The sequence below is a fragment of the Notechis scutatus genome, chromosome 3 (genome assembly GCF_049901735.1).
Source record: "Notechis scutatus isolate UNSWTSFEM ecotype Mainland chromosome 3, rNotScu1.2, whole genome shotgun sequence".
Lineage (NCBI taxonomy): Eukaryota > Metazoa > Chordata > Lepidosauria > Squamata > Elapidae > Notechis > Notechis scutatus.
This window is the reverse complement of record NC_142011.1, coordinates 195,401,585-195,416,351: the sequence shown is the minus strand read 5'-3', so window position 1 is coordinate 195,416,351 and position 14,767 is coordinate 195,401,585. Positions and strand designations below refer to the sequence as shown.

The window sequence follows — 14,767 nt, the reverse complement described above, 5'->3', positions numbered from 1 at the left end:
CTCCTTGCCAGGTATTTAATTTACAGCTTTGCAACTGGAAGCTCTTGGCCTGGCAACTATCCAGGGACTGGTAAGTCCTGTTCTTGCAATTAACCCTAGGGAGATTGTTGCTAGGACTTTTCTGTGAGTAAATGCCATGAATTCACAGTAACTAAATAAAGAGGGATTTTTCGGGACAAGGAGTCTGTTTCTTGGTTCTTCAAAGCCTGGGTCAGAACAAAAGGTTTTAAAATGGGGCAAAATTCACTTAACAAATGCCTCATTGAGCAACAGAAATTTTGGGTTCAACTGTGGTCGTAAATCGAGGACTACCTGTGCAACAGTTTGCTCCAGCATGTTGTGATCAACTCCGAGAATTCTCCAATGGACACATAGCTTGGGAATTTTGATAGTAAAAACCCCAACACTGTGTCACAGCCCTATTCAATGGACTATTCAAAGCTTATAACCTGTGGGAGTGTAGCAGGCAGGTATTCAAGTGATCCAATTCCTAGCTAGGTCACTTGGCATCAGGTGAGGTAGGAGACAGACAGAAACGAACAAGACCAAGTACTCATTAGCCTGACAGACAGAGCAACCCAAATCTTGTTTAATCACACAGTTAACTACAATACCCCATAATGAAAGCCACAAGTTCCTTTGGGGTTGTATGTGAACTGGCCTCATGGATTTCATCAGTCACCATAGTAGCAGAATATCTGTAGGTCAGGGTTGAAATGAGGGTTCCTTGGTGCTCTCGGAGCTTGGTTGCTTTCTTGAAGACATTTCATAACTCAAACTAAGTACAGGTAGTCCTTGAGTTAAGATCACAATAGAGCCCAAAATGGATGTTGCTAAGTGGAACATTTGTGAAGTGAGTTTTGCCCCATTTTACGACTTTGTTTTGCCACGGTTGTTAAGTGAATCATTGTTTGTTCAGTTAGTAGAATAGACTAGAATTCTTTATTGGCCAAGTGTGACTGGACACACAAAGAATTTGCCTTTGGTGCACATGCTCTCAGTGTACATTAAAAAAAAAATACATTCGTCAAGGATTATAAGTTACTTAGCGATTGTTAAGTGAATCTGGCTTCTCCATTAACTTTGCTTGACAGAAAATCGCAAAAGCTGATCACCTTGCAACCGTCATAAACAGTGGAGGTATTCTACTGGTTCGGGAGAACCGATAGTAAAAAATATTACTGTTCAGCCAAACCGGCAGTAAAAAAATAGCTATTTCCTTTCATTTCCTTTTTTTCCTCCCGACAATCAGCTGTTCTGACAGGATCCCCCTTGATGTCTTACTGCTTCACCCACGAGGCTTCTCTGAGGCCCAGGAGGCAAAAAGGGACACACGTGTGTGTGTGTGTGTGTGTGCTGTGCGGCCCTCCAGCGCTCCATTTTTTGGCCTCCTGGAAGCAAAAATGGCCTCCCAAGAGCCTTCCCTGAACCCCCAAAGGCAAAAAAACAGGGTGCAGGGAGGTGCTGCAAAAAACAAAACAATACCACAAGCTGTTCAATACCACAGACAATACTGCTACCCTACAAAAAGATCTTGACTATGTATCAGAATGGTCAAACAAATGGCAACTTCAAATCTCAACAAATAAATGCTCTGTCTTACATATTGGCAAAAAAATCAGAAAATAAAATACAAGCTGAATAGTCAAGATCTTGTTGATGACCCAAGCTCTGTAAAGGACCTTGGAATACTCACCTCTAATGATCTAAGTGCTAGAGCCCACTGCAACTACATAGCCAAAAAGGCATTAAGAGTTGTTAACCTAATCCTACGTAACTTTTTCTCTGGTAATATCACACTACTAACCAGAGCATACAAAACATTTGCTAGACCAATACTCGAATACAGTTCATCAGTCTGGAACCCACATTACATATCTGATATTAGCACAATTGAGAAAGTCCAGAAATATTTCACAAGAAGAGTTCTCCACTCCTCTACTCGTTGTAGAATACCTTATGCCACCAGACTTGAAATTCTAGAACTAGAAAACCTTGAATTACGCCCGTCTTCGGTCTGATTTAAGCATGGTATATAAAATCATACATTGCAATGTCCTACCTGTCAATGAATACTTCAGCTTCAACCATAACAACACAAGAGCACACAATAGATACAAACTCAAAGTTAACCGCACCAAACTTGATTGCAGGAAATACGACTTCAGCAATAGAGTGGTCAATGTCTGGAATACTCTACCCGACTCTGTAGTTTCTTCCCAAACCCCAAAAACTTTAACCTTAGATTGTCTACTATTGACCTTACCCCTTTCCTAAGAGGTCTGTAAGGGCGTGCATAAGCGCACCAACGTGCCTACCGTCCCTGTCCTATTGTTTCTTATTCTTCTTTTATTTTTCTTATATGTACCCATTTCATGTATTCACAACTATGTATACACTTATACTTATTATCTTGTAAACAATTGGCAAATCAAATAAATAAATAAATAAAAAGAAGCCACGCCCACCCAGCCACATGGCCACGCCCATCTATCCATGCCCAGAGAACCGGTAATAAAAATATTTGAATCCCACCCCTGGTCATAAAGATGAACCAGTAGCCAAGCGTCCAAATTTTGATCACATGACCACAGGTTTGCTGCAAGTCACAAGTGTGAAGAAGGGTCCTAAGTCACCTTTTTCAGCCCCATTGTAACACTGAACAGTCACTAAATGGATTACTTAAGTTGAGGACTTACCTGTAACATCATCAGTGCCTATCACTAACCTCACTATCACAGTCTGCTATCATAACCTCACTAGCACTGATGATGTTACCTAGTTTGGGTAATGAAATGTCTGCAAGAAAACAACCAAGCTCAGAGACCACCAAGGACCCCCTCAGATTTCAGGTTCTCATCCTTTCACCCTGCCGTGGACAGAACAGCAGAGGCCAATCTTTAGCAGACTTTTTAGCCACTCACCTTTTCGGTCAACTCTTCTTTCATTGCCTCAAGCAGCTTAACTTCTGCCATTCTGGTCTTGTGAAGGAGTTCGGCCACCTCTTGGTATCGCTGGTCCCGGTCCATGTCGTCACCGATTCGCTTGTGGAGGAGCTCCATTTGCCAACTCACATCGATGTTTTCTTGATGGGCTTTGGCCAAACATTCTTCGAGCACCTAAGATGGCACAAATCGCGTCACAGAGCACCAGACTCTGAAGCTGCACATCTTCCTTCCAGCAAATGTCTATTATGAAGATTCTTAAGTTTACCCAGGTTGTGGTTGTCCCAAGGGTGCCTTTTTTTAAAGAGGCAACTGGACTTTCTGGTTTTTCTTTGAAGACGTTTTGCTTCTCATCCAAGAAGCTTCTTCAGCTCTGACTGGATGGTGCACAATGGAAGTATTCCTTCATAAACACTTCACAAACGTGTGGCACAACGTAAGAGAACAAACCCATCAGGGCAAGACTCAGCAGTCCATCTGCATTTAAAAGACAAAGGTCACTCTTTTGAAGGCAGCAAAGTCCACATTTTGGACAGACAGGACCGCTGGTTTGAAAGAGGGGTCAAAGTTGAACACGTCTCTCTCAACAGAAGGTGAGGAATACGAATCTCCAGTCTACAACACAGTCTTTTCAACAGTTCCAAGAAGGCTCCACACCTATTTGCACTATTCAGGTGACCTGGAGGACACAAATAAATCTCCAAGTGGCCTCAACGACTCTCTAAAAAAAATGCAAATGACCAGTTGTCTGCATCCTTCTCCATCATCCAGTCAGAACTGAAGAAGCTCCTTGGATGAGAAACAAAACATCTTCAAAGAAAAACCAGAAAGTCCAGTTGCTTCTTAAAAAAAGCACCCTTGGGATTCCTTCCAGCAAGACATTAAGCTTATGAACTGCCACTTAATACGATCGTCTGTGATTAAAAACCTGCCTCAAATGATCAAGAAGGATTAGTTGATCTACAAATTATTTCTGTAACCTGGTATGATTTTTAAAAAAGTAGGAGATGATGCTTACTAGTTATTTTGTGAGACTGAGACAGACAACAATCATTTTCTCTATGTAGGAAATATTAATAAGAATTGTCAAGGATAGTGAGTGGGAAACTAGTTTAGACACACAGGAATTTCAGGAAAAATGTACCTACTTGAAGACAAAGAAGGTTTGTGTGAATGCTCCCCTGCATACTCCGAAGCACTTTTTTTTGCTTTTAAATCCAAGTACCACACAGAGCTACAAGTAGTCCTCACTTAATGACCGGTTGCTTAGCAACTGTTCCAAGTTATGATGGGTCTCTCCAGAGTTAATTATGGCCTGGTTCTGGAGTTCTGACAGCTGAGACCCAGTGGAAAGCTCACATTTATGGCTGTTTGCAGCATCCCGCAGTCATGTCACCATGATTTTTGCCAGGTTTTGCCAGTTTCCAGCATTTACTTCTGGATTCAAAAACATTCACTGGAGAAAATGATTGCAGCAGTCACTTAACAATTGAGGCATTTGCTTAACAACTACCGCAAAACAGATCATAAAATTGGACACAGTTACATGGTGATCTGCTTAATGATCATCACTTATAATTGTAATTCTGGGCTTAGGAGTGGTCATAAGTCGAGGACTACCTGTACAAGATAATCCTACGCCAATAATGGAAAGAATTCATCTTGGAAACCTCTAAATGTTCTATGATCTTTTGTACCAATTCAAAGCCTCCCCCACTGGAGGAAGACAGCAAAGATCCCTTAATTCCCATTCATCCTGTCTGGAAGGGCCAACAGTCAGTGAATTTAGCAACAGATGCCCCAAATATCTGGAGAATATTCAATAGTATCGCACGAGGATCTCACTTCATGAGCTTTCCAGTTTCCTCCTTGTTCTGCTTCAATCAACCTCTGAAATAAATGTTCTTCGAGATCAGCTTTCCTCCGGCTGGTGTCCATCTCCCCTTTGACTTCTTGTGTCATGGCTTCCTGCTCTTTGACAAGGTTCTGATTTAATAAAAAAAAAAAAAAAGACAGTAGTGGGATAACAAACTCCAAATCAAAACTAAAAATGTTTTTCCCCCCCAAACTGACAGGAGTTTCTCACAAGGGAAAATACTGTATGGTGGGATAATTCCATTCGTGATCATGCTAAATCAGTTTGTCCCAAAAGTGCTTTTTTTCATGAGGCAATTGGACTTTCCGGTTTTTCTTTGAAGACATTTCGCTTCTCATCCAAGAAGCTTCTTCAGCTCTGGCTTGGATGAGAAGCAAAACGTCTTCAAAGAAAAACCAGAAAGTCCAATTGCCTCTTGAAAAAGCACTTTTGGGACAACTATGACCTGGATGACTGAGAATCTCCATAGACTAAGTCAGTTTGCTTCCTTCAACCACCTTTTAATGATCGAATATAAATTATATGAATATATTATATAAATATCAGAATATTGATGATTATTTTGGATAATTGGACTACTTTCTATTTTCCTAACCTACTTTTCTTGAATCAAATCTCAGATACAAACACCATCTTATCCGTCTCTTCCTTTCTTGCATTTGGTCTTATTAAATATACCCTAAGGCCGAGATAGTCAAGAATAGAAACAATGAATGCAATTCCCTCCTCTCCATGAAGCTGGGAATGGCTGGCATTCAATGAATTATGGCAAGCTCAGAGCAACATGATCCCTCAAAAATGATTAGATGGTACTTGCAAATTGTTAAAAAAATCATAGGGGTATTAATATTGCAATTGCATATGCCCATATATTAATTATCCAGATACAGATATGCATCTCAATAGTTAAAAATGTGCAAAATGATTACCTCTTACAGATTTTTGTGTTTTTTCATGAGATGTTGTTCTTGCATAAGAAAAACATTGTTATTTTGTTTGTTTCTAACACAAAAAACTTTTCCCTAGAACAACAACTTCGTGAGATGAGTTGGGCTGAGAGAGTGAGTTCATCCAGCTGACCTTCATGACTAAGATGGGACTTGAACTCATGGTCTCCTGCCTTCTAGGCTGGTACCTTAAGCACTAGACCAAACCTGACTGTTCAAATACTTTAAAAAAAAAATTACTTATCAGATTACTTATACTTATCAATTACTTATGGGAACAGTAGTGTCCGAAAATGTTGCTAACTTTCTATCTCGTAACATTGATCACACATTCAAGACTTCTATCACTTTGCAACTAGAGCAAATCTAAACCTAGCAGGGACCCTTCTATACTGATATGCAACATTCCAAATCCAATTTTTACCAGAAGCCAATGCAAGCCAAACGTATAAGCTAGAAGGGTTCCTTTGGCACTCATAGAACAGGCCTAGATGCCTGGTTATTTTGGCCTCTGGAATACCTAGGTTCTGGTCACGTACCTGTTCAAAAAGTCGCCGCTGAGTTTCGAGCTCCATCTGCTGCACCTCGACGTCTCGAATGGTAGCTGCCGTTTCTTCTTCTCGCATGGACGCCTACAGGAAATGCAGGTGGTCACACCAAAGCAGCCAAATTGTTTACCCTTTTCTAATTTTTTCTACCCTTTCTAATTTTTCTGGTAGAAAAAATTAAAACTCGCAGGGGTTGGATTCTTGCCTCTTGTGAAAAGTATTTTACCACACGTTTTCACCATTTCTAAACCAGGAATAGAGGGGGAATTTTGTTAATTACAGATGTGAGAGTCACAATTCAGATGGGCAGCTTTGTGTATGTACATTAGCCCATACACTGCGGCTGTAGTATTATTATTTACCCTTTTTATTATCTTCTTTACCTCCCACTTTTATCAGTATTATTATTATTATTCTCTCTGTTGCTTTGCAAGTACACTGAGGGCTTTGTACCGGAGACAAATTTCTTGTGTGTCTAATGTAATCACACTTGGCTAAATAAAGTAATCAAATCAATTGTTTTCTACAGCTTGTCTGGTTTTATAACTTTCCATAAGAGATGTAGGATCCCCTATCAAAGTTTTTTTTTTTTTTTAACAAACTTTATTCAGTTTTTCACATTAAAAACAAAAATCTCTTTTTAGTGGACAACATATTTCCTTTACATACAAATATGACAGCAATTATACATTGATATATGCATACTTAATTCTATTATTACTTTTTCCATTCCAAATTTTCAGTAAGGAGAGAAACAAACACATTAATTCTAGCCTCTTTCATAGGATCTCCTATCAAAGTTGAGAGGGCCCAGCATACCATATAACCGAGGTCAGAATGTCTGAGAATGAGTTTGAAAGTTTTCTTTTTTTGCTTTTCAATTACTGTTAAGCCTAGGGCTGTAGTAGGGTGGACTGTTGTCTGGATTCCCAGGAAGGAGGGCTGCATTCCACAGGAGCAGGAACAGAGAGGAAATTTGTGTGGGAGAAAGTATATTAAGAGCAGGGGTGGGGTTCAAAAATCCCAGCAACCGGTTTGCTGCCCAGTTGCTGGGTGGGCGTGGCCATGGTGGGCGTGGCCATCTGGAACTTCCGGGAGGGCCGTTTTTTGCCTTCCCAAGGGTTTGGAGGCTTCCCTCGGGCCTCTGGGAGGACAAAAATGGCCTCCCCTGGGCTCTGGAGGCCCTCTGAAAGCCGGAAACAGGCCCATTTTGCAACTTCCGGTACTTACAGCAGGGCCATTTTTCCCCCTCCCAGACCCTGGAACAGTCAGGAACAGGGAAAATGTGGCCGAAACTTGTTCCCTTGGAGGAACCGAGGAAGCCAATCAAACAAAAATGTCAGAAGTGCAGATGTCCCTGTTCTCTTGCTTACAGGTGCTCTGACCTAGGCTTCCCCAACAGCATGAAGCCAACTCCTCTTTCTGATAAACCCCTTTTATTTAGTTTACAGTGAATTCCTCTCCAGCAAAGTCCCGGCCAACAGTCTTTCAAGATATTTCACTATTACAGACCTTTATCAGTTGCCAGACCGATATCTTTCAGATGCCAGACTGCAGCAGACAATAATGGGCAAGAATGCAGGAACAGATCGTCACCCAAATGAACTAATTGTCTCCTACAAAACCCCACTTCCCTTTCGCTCCTCTTTTATTCCCTATGGGAGGGGCCATTCACTGTCCACCTGTGGCTTTACTCTCAAGTCGACCCTTGTTCCTTAGCTGTTCCCTTCATCTGGCAACTCTGCGCATGCACACACTGGGAACAAGCTCCAGCTATTCTTCTGCCTCACTGATGTCCGACTCCGAAGGCATCTGATAACTGTCAGACAGCCCTGCCTCCGACGCAGAGCCCTCGTCAGAGCCTTCCCCAGACTCCAGGACTGGCCCATGTTCCTCCCCAACTTTCTCACTGTCCGAATCTGCTGTCAGCTCTGCCGGCCACAACAACAGGTGAAATGGAACTGATTACCTTTCTTGCAATTTCATCGTCAAGTCTTTTAACCTCCATTTCCCGCTGATCTTGCTGGTATTTTAGAAAGCGTCTCCGTGCGGCATCCACCAACTGCAGTTCCTTCATTTTCAGTTCTCTCTTGACGGCAGCTAACCTTCAGGGCCAAATAGAAAAAGAGAGCTTAAGAAGGGCAGGAACACATGGATAGATGCAAACGGACCAGGTAAAAGTTTGGACAGCTCATCCTAAGTTACTTCTTTTGGAGCAGGCAAAAGATTCACATGATCCTGCATTCTGTTAGTGGCAATCAGATTTTGAGAATGGTGCATAGAAAAGACAACAGATCTCTCTCCTGACTTAAACTTTTGTTTTGTAAACTGTCCTCCCATTAGGCTTCCAGGTGTAACTCAAAGTGTTGGTTATTTGTTCAGAGTTAGCAGGGCCCAGTTGTTACTGTTGGAGAGATTACCTTTGGTGGGCATTCTTTTGCTCTGATTATGTGCGATTTTGTTTTGTTATTATTTGTACTCCTGCTTTTAAATTTGTTTGTTGCCCAAAGTCATGCTGACAAGATGATATAAATAAAATCAAATACAAAATAAAATAAATGAACATGCTCCAGTAAATTATATTGGAGGAGCATTTACTTGATTTTAAAATTGGAGGAAGAAACATCATGAACACATATTATGCCCATGACGTTACTCTGATAAGCTAAAAATGCATAGGATCTGGAAGATCTGGTAATAAACTCAAGGAGCTCTGATATAAAGAAGATCAAACCAACCAAACTCAAATTATCCTACTTTGGACGCACAGTATGAAGATCCAGTTGTCTAGAAAATGTAGTATTTGTCTACTCATCATGCAGCTTCACTGGGTAGCCCTGGGTTCCAGTTTTTACAAAAGAACCAAAATATTTTTCCATTCACTTTCTCCTTACTGTGCATATTTTTATATACCTTTCATATCCTTCTGTCACTTGTCTTTTTTCTGAGGCATAAATAATTTTTAATCCAGGTCTCTACAAAGCAGTGGTCTAAATAGGCAATCTCTGTTTTGTAAGAGGAATGGAATGGATATCAGTTAAATAATTGAGTAGACAACGATTAGGATGCTTTGATTTGTTTTCTGTATTGAGAGAGGCTTAGACACCATGGCCTGTATATATTATGAAGGGCAACCCTAAGTTTGGCTTATGATCACTCGCGGACATGCAGCCTGGACCTTGCCGTGTGATGTTGCAGGCTCCACTTGCTTTCTACCCGGGCTTTCCAGACAAGAGTGGGCCAGCTGTTGAATGCCTGACATGCAGTCTTGTGTTATAGATCCACACCTGGACCCCTCTCTGGATACAAGTTCAGAAGAGGATGAGGAGTTTGAGTTGGCAGAGGAAAGAGTGGCGCCGAGTGATGGTCTGAGGCCTGATGGAGCAGCCTCAGCTGGGTTGATTGGATGACCAACAGGCTTAGGCTGGGGCAGGAGAGCTGCAGCAATTTGACCAGGAGGCTCCAGGCAAGGACCAGTTGTCATGCCCCTGGTGGAGACTGACTCTGAGGGAGAAGAGGAACAGCCAACAGGGAGTGGAAGTGTGGCTCCAGAGGTGGTGGAGGAAGCTGGGGAAGAGCAGAGGCTGGCTTTGCAGTCAGAGGAGGACCCAGAGGATCAGGGAAAAATGTGGTCTACTCGGGAGGAGAGGGCCATGATCCTCTTCATGGGTTGCAGCTGTGAGATCTGCATAAGAGTTTGGACCTGCCTGCTAACAAACGCTGGAGACAAATTAGTGTTTTATTCCTAGAGGAGGTTTATCTTGGTTGGCGTTCTTCCAATGGACTGTACCTGGTTATCTTCCTGAAGTTGGTTAATTATTTATCGTGGTCTGTCATTGGAACTTTATTCAGTGCAGTTTGTTTTTGGTTTTTGCTTCGTTATCGGCTCTTTGAATGTGAACTGTGTTTCTTGCCTTTGAAATGTTAATTTGAAAACAGTTTACTCCTCCACTATGAACAATTAAACAGTGAAGCCAAGTTGAAGGCATTAAAGGACCTTTATTTGTGTTTTTGTTTTTGTTATATATTTCTGATACACGCCGGGTCATCACACCAGTCCACACCTCCTCCCGATCCAAGGACAGGTAGGGCAGAGAGGAGACAGGTAGAACGCAGGTCAGCTAGACTACTCATGAGGAGGCAACCACGCCTCTCATGAATAGCTGCACAGGCATTGCCTACTTAATCCCACCCTGAGGACTTGAGTGTTGCTGGAGCCATGTGCACAGTTCTGTGCCTTGTGTGCTTATGCCGTGTATCCTGACCTGTTCAACTGCTTTCCTGGACTTCATGTTGGAATCAGTTACCCAGTGACTCCTGCCGTGCTGAGTTCAGAATCCAAACCTATGCAACGGAGGTGTTTTCTAAGGACCTGTTTTTTTTTTTTTGGGGGGGGGGTGTCATGTGCCTAGTGGAGACTGACTCTGAGCAGTCAGAGGAGGACCCAGGCCCATCCCCTATCCATCCTAGGGCACACAGGGAGGAGAGGATCAGGGTAAAACATGGTCTACTTGGGAGGAGAGGACCATGATCCTCTTCATGGGTTGCAGGTGTGAGATCTGCATAAGAGTTTGGACCTGCGTGTTAACAGACACTGGAGACAAATTAGTGTTTTATTCCTAAAGAAGGTTTATCTTGGTTGGCGTTCTTCCAACGGATTGTCCCTGGTTATTTTCCTGAAGTTGGCAATTATCTATCCTGGTCTGTCGAGGAACTTTATTCAATGTGGTTTGTTTTTGTTTTTTGCTTCGTTACCGGCTCTTTGAATGTGAACTGTGTTTTTTGCCTTTGAAATGTTATTTTGAAAACAGTTTACTCCTCCACTGTGAACAATTAAACAGTGAAGCCAAGTTGAAGGCATTGAAGGACCTTTATTTTATGTTTTGGTTTTTGTTATATTTCTAATATACTCTGGGTCATCACGGGGGGGGAATAAACCCCTGTAGAACTCTTGCTGTATGTTCATGTGAGAGGGAAGTGGGGCAGCACATCTTGTGACCGTGGGATAGGAAGCAACTGGCTGTCAGAATTCAGAACCAGTTTATAAACACCCCCAGAGTGATCCATGATAACTTTGAACCGTCGCTGAGTGGCCGGTTTAGTCGAGGATTATCTGAAACAGGTTCACCCCACCCCTGAATTTCAGCATTCAGTTTCCGAACAACTACCACGAGAAGCAAAGGTGTTAACACTCAACCTACCGCCGCCTCTGTTCTGCTAGTTTTTCCTCTTCGGTGAGAAGAATCTTCCTCCTTTGTTCCTCGGCTTCTTGAAGCAGCTCCTGCTTCCGATACCATGTTTCATCTTCTACTCGGTGCTCGATTGCTTTGGCTTCAATTTCATGCAGCAGCTGCCTGCAAGGAAGCATTTAATTGGTGATATTCTCCTGCAGGGGTCAAGGAAATGTGTGGTCCCCCTCCAGACTGGGCAGGAAAAGGAGGTTAATCTTGGTTTCAGCTACTGAGTAACTTATGCTTCATCTGATCAGTGTGATATATATTTGGGTTACAGCAGAGGTCTCCAAACTTGGCAACTCTAAGACTTGTGGATTTCAACTCCCAAAATTCTGGGAGTTGAAGTCCACAAGTCTTAAAGTTGTCAAGTTTGGGGACCCCTGGGTTACAGGGTCAAAGCCAACTTTCTCCACACTGGAGAAGATTGACTGAAGCAATTCATAGCATGCAATGTACTGATACTCATTTTCTTTCTGATAATAATAACCCCCCCAATTTTTTTCTTCTCTATCTCCCAAACATCAGGCAGCAGAGAAGAGGAAGACAGTTCATCTCCCAAAGAAGTAGCTAAATTACACACTGAGTTCATACACATGATATCAGCTTACAACCTCAAGCTGGACGGCATTAAGATCTTCAAAGTAAACTCACAAGGAAGAGTAAAACAGCCTAGTTTATATTCTATAAAAGTCCAGAATATGTTTTTTCAACCTCCCAGTTGTCCTGGACTGTAATTCAACCATCTTGGTCAGCAAATGTGTCCTGCTTGCTATAAATAATGGATGGATATTATAATACTAACACAGCCAGAATTGTGTTTTCTTAAAACACCAGCGTTTTCAAGACACCGGCTGTATTAATAATGATTGGGAATGTGAAGATGTGCTAGGACAATTTTTTTTCCTGTTGCTCCCCCTCTGGTCTGATTCAGTGAAGATTACTCTGAGTAAATCAAGCCAAAAATGTGGAGAAAAAGGCAAATATGTGAGGTGTAATCCCCTACTGGCACTGAGTACCTGAGCCCATGGGTCTGAGTAAACCTTTAACTGTGTTATTATCATTTTCTTCCACATAAGTTTATGTTCATATCGATCTTTCCATCAGATTCAAGAATACCTACCTCTCTCTTAGGTACTCAATTTCCTCCTGTCTGATCCGTTCTCGTTCCTGGGACTGGTAATCCACAATGAACTTGGGGTACTTATTAAAGATGGGGTACTGCCCTTTGGTCAGTGGGGCGAAGTCCTCCAGCATACGAATGGGGTGGATGTTGTCCGGGGTGCACTCCATGAGATGGTAGGCCTCTCGGATCACCATGCTGACGTCCAGGTGGTTCCGATGATGGAAGAAATACTGCAGACCAACGGAAGCACAAAGAAAACCATACTGAAGCTGCTACCGGTATGGTTCTTTTTTTTTTTTTTTTTTCCAATTTCTTCATTTGTATCCCATCTTTATTATTTGTACAAATAACTCAAGGTGGCAAACACATCCAATACACCTTCCTCCTACTGTTTTCCCCACAATAAAAACCTTGTAAAGAGAGAGAGAAAGGGAGAGAGGGAGGGAAGGGGAGAGAGAGAGAGAGAGAAAGAGAGAGAGAGAGAGAGAGAGAGAGAGCGAGCACTGTTTGGAAATGGGCAACAGAAGTGGTGGGCATCCAGGGGTGGGCTGCTAGGGGTTCGCCCCGGTTCAGGCGAACCTGTAGCTAATGTTATGGCCGGTTTGGCCAACCGGCAAATCCCACCCCTGGCTGGCCCCGCCCACCCTCCCCTCCCTCCCAGTTGTCTCCACGCAGCTCGTTTTAGACGCAAGGGAAGTGCAGAGCCCACACAGAGTCTGGGGAGGCTGAAAAATGGGCCTCCCGGAAGTTCCGGAAGTCCGAAAACGGGCCCGTTTCTGGCCTCCAGAGCCCAGGGAGGCTTTTTCGCCCTCCGGAGGCTCAAGAAAAGCCTCTGGAGCCAGGGAGGGAGAAAACACCCCCCCTGCCGTGGTGCAGGAGGCCGATTAGGTCATGCCCACCATGCAACCAGGCAGAGACCCGGTTGCTGAAATTTTTGAAGCCCACCCCTGCGTGCATCTCTACTTGTGCCAGCAGTGGGAAAGCCCCTGCACGCACAATCTATTTCCACAAGCAACGGGCAAGTGTGTATCCACTGCTTGCACAATCAGAGCTGCGCGCATGCATGTGGATATGGAACTGTCCTCTTTTCTCCCCCCCAACAGTCTGCAAAGCCCAAAAGGTTTGCGAACTCTGGATTTAGGACTCAAAATCAGAGCTGCTCATCCTTGGAATATGCTGCTTGGTCAAACTGTTAAGACACCAGGCTGTAAAGTGGGAGGTCACGAGTTCAAGGCCTGCCTTAGCCACAAAAGCCAACTGGGTGACTTTGAGCCAGTCTCTCCTCTCTCTCTCTCTCTCTCAGCTCAACCTACCCCACAGGGCTGTTGTTGTGGGGAAAAGATCAGGAGGAAGGTGTGTTGGATATATTTGCTGCCTTGAGTTATTTGTAAAAATAATAAAGGCGGGATTAAATTAAGTAAGTAAATACATACATACAGCAAGAGGCTTACCTCAAAGTCCTCCTTCTGATTGCAGTGAAGCAATGGAGCCCTGGAGCAGATAAGGTAGGCAGCCACCACCATCAGCAAGTAGGAGGGATGGTTGGAGAAGATATTATCAAACATTTTCAGCCATTCTTCCCTTGTCAGGACTTCAGAGAACATGGTTTCCAGAAGGGGCCAGGCATAGCTCTGCAATTACAGGCAGAGAGATCAGTTACAGTTGCTGTATCTCTTGCAGCACCAAAACAGGAGTTCAACTCAAGCACAAAATGTCCAGGGGGAAAAAAAAGTTTATTACATCTTGGAAAATTCAGGTTCCAGTTGTCCCAGGACCATAAACTTTGCCTAGGAACAACTTGGCTTGGCGTGACAGGAATTTGTAATCCGGAAGATTTAGAGGACATCAGTTTTAAAAGGCAGTTTTGTTCTGTACAAAATTACAGCCTAGCACAGGGGTCTCCAAATTTGATAGCTTTAAGACTTGTGGACTTCAACTCCCAGAATCCCTCCTCCAGTCATGTTAACTTAGGAATTCTGGGAGTTGAAGTCCACAAATCTTAAACTTGCCAAGTTTGAAGACCCTTGGCCTAGCAGATTGGTTGAAGCCCTGGTGGTACAGTGGTGAAAGTGCGATATTGCAGGCAAACTCTGC

At 43.1% G+C, this 14,767-nt stretch overlaps 1 protein-coding gene across 1 annotated transcript in view; it reads right to left on the bottom strand.

Moving 5' to 3' along the window:
* The window catches only part of TBC1D31 (TBC1 domain family member 31), a 40,459-nt gene that overhangs the window by 5,444 nt on the left and 20,248 nt on the right, over nt 1–14,767 (bottom strand). The window contains exons 13-19 of the mRNA XM_026679097.2: nt 14,125–14,304; nt 12,671–12,903; nt 11,518–11,670; nt 8,286–8,421; nt 6,308–6,400; nt 4,791–4,931; nt 2,925–3,119 (exon numbers count right to left, since the gene is read on the bottom strand). Coding sequence (XP_026534882.2) covers nt 2,925–3,119; nt 4,791–4,931; nt 6,308–6,400; nt 8,286–8,421; nt 11,518–11,670; nt 12,671–12,903; nt 14,125–14,304 — 1,131 coding nt within the window. The remainder of the gene's footprint in view (nt 1–2,924; nt 3,120–4,790; nt 4,932–6,307; nt 6,401–8,285; nt 8,422–11,517; nt 11,671–12,670; nt 12,904–14,124; nt 14,305–14,767) is intronic.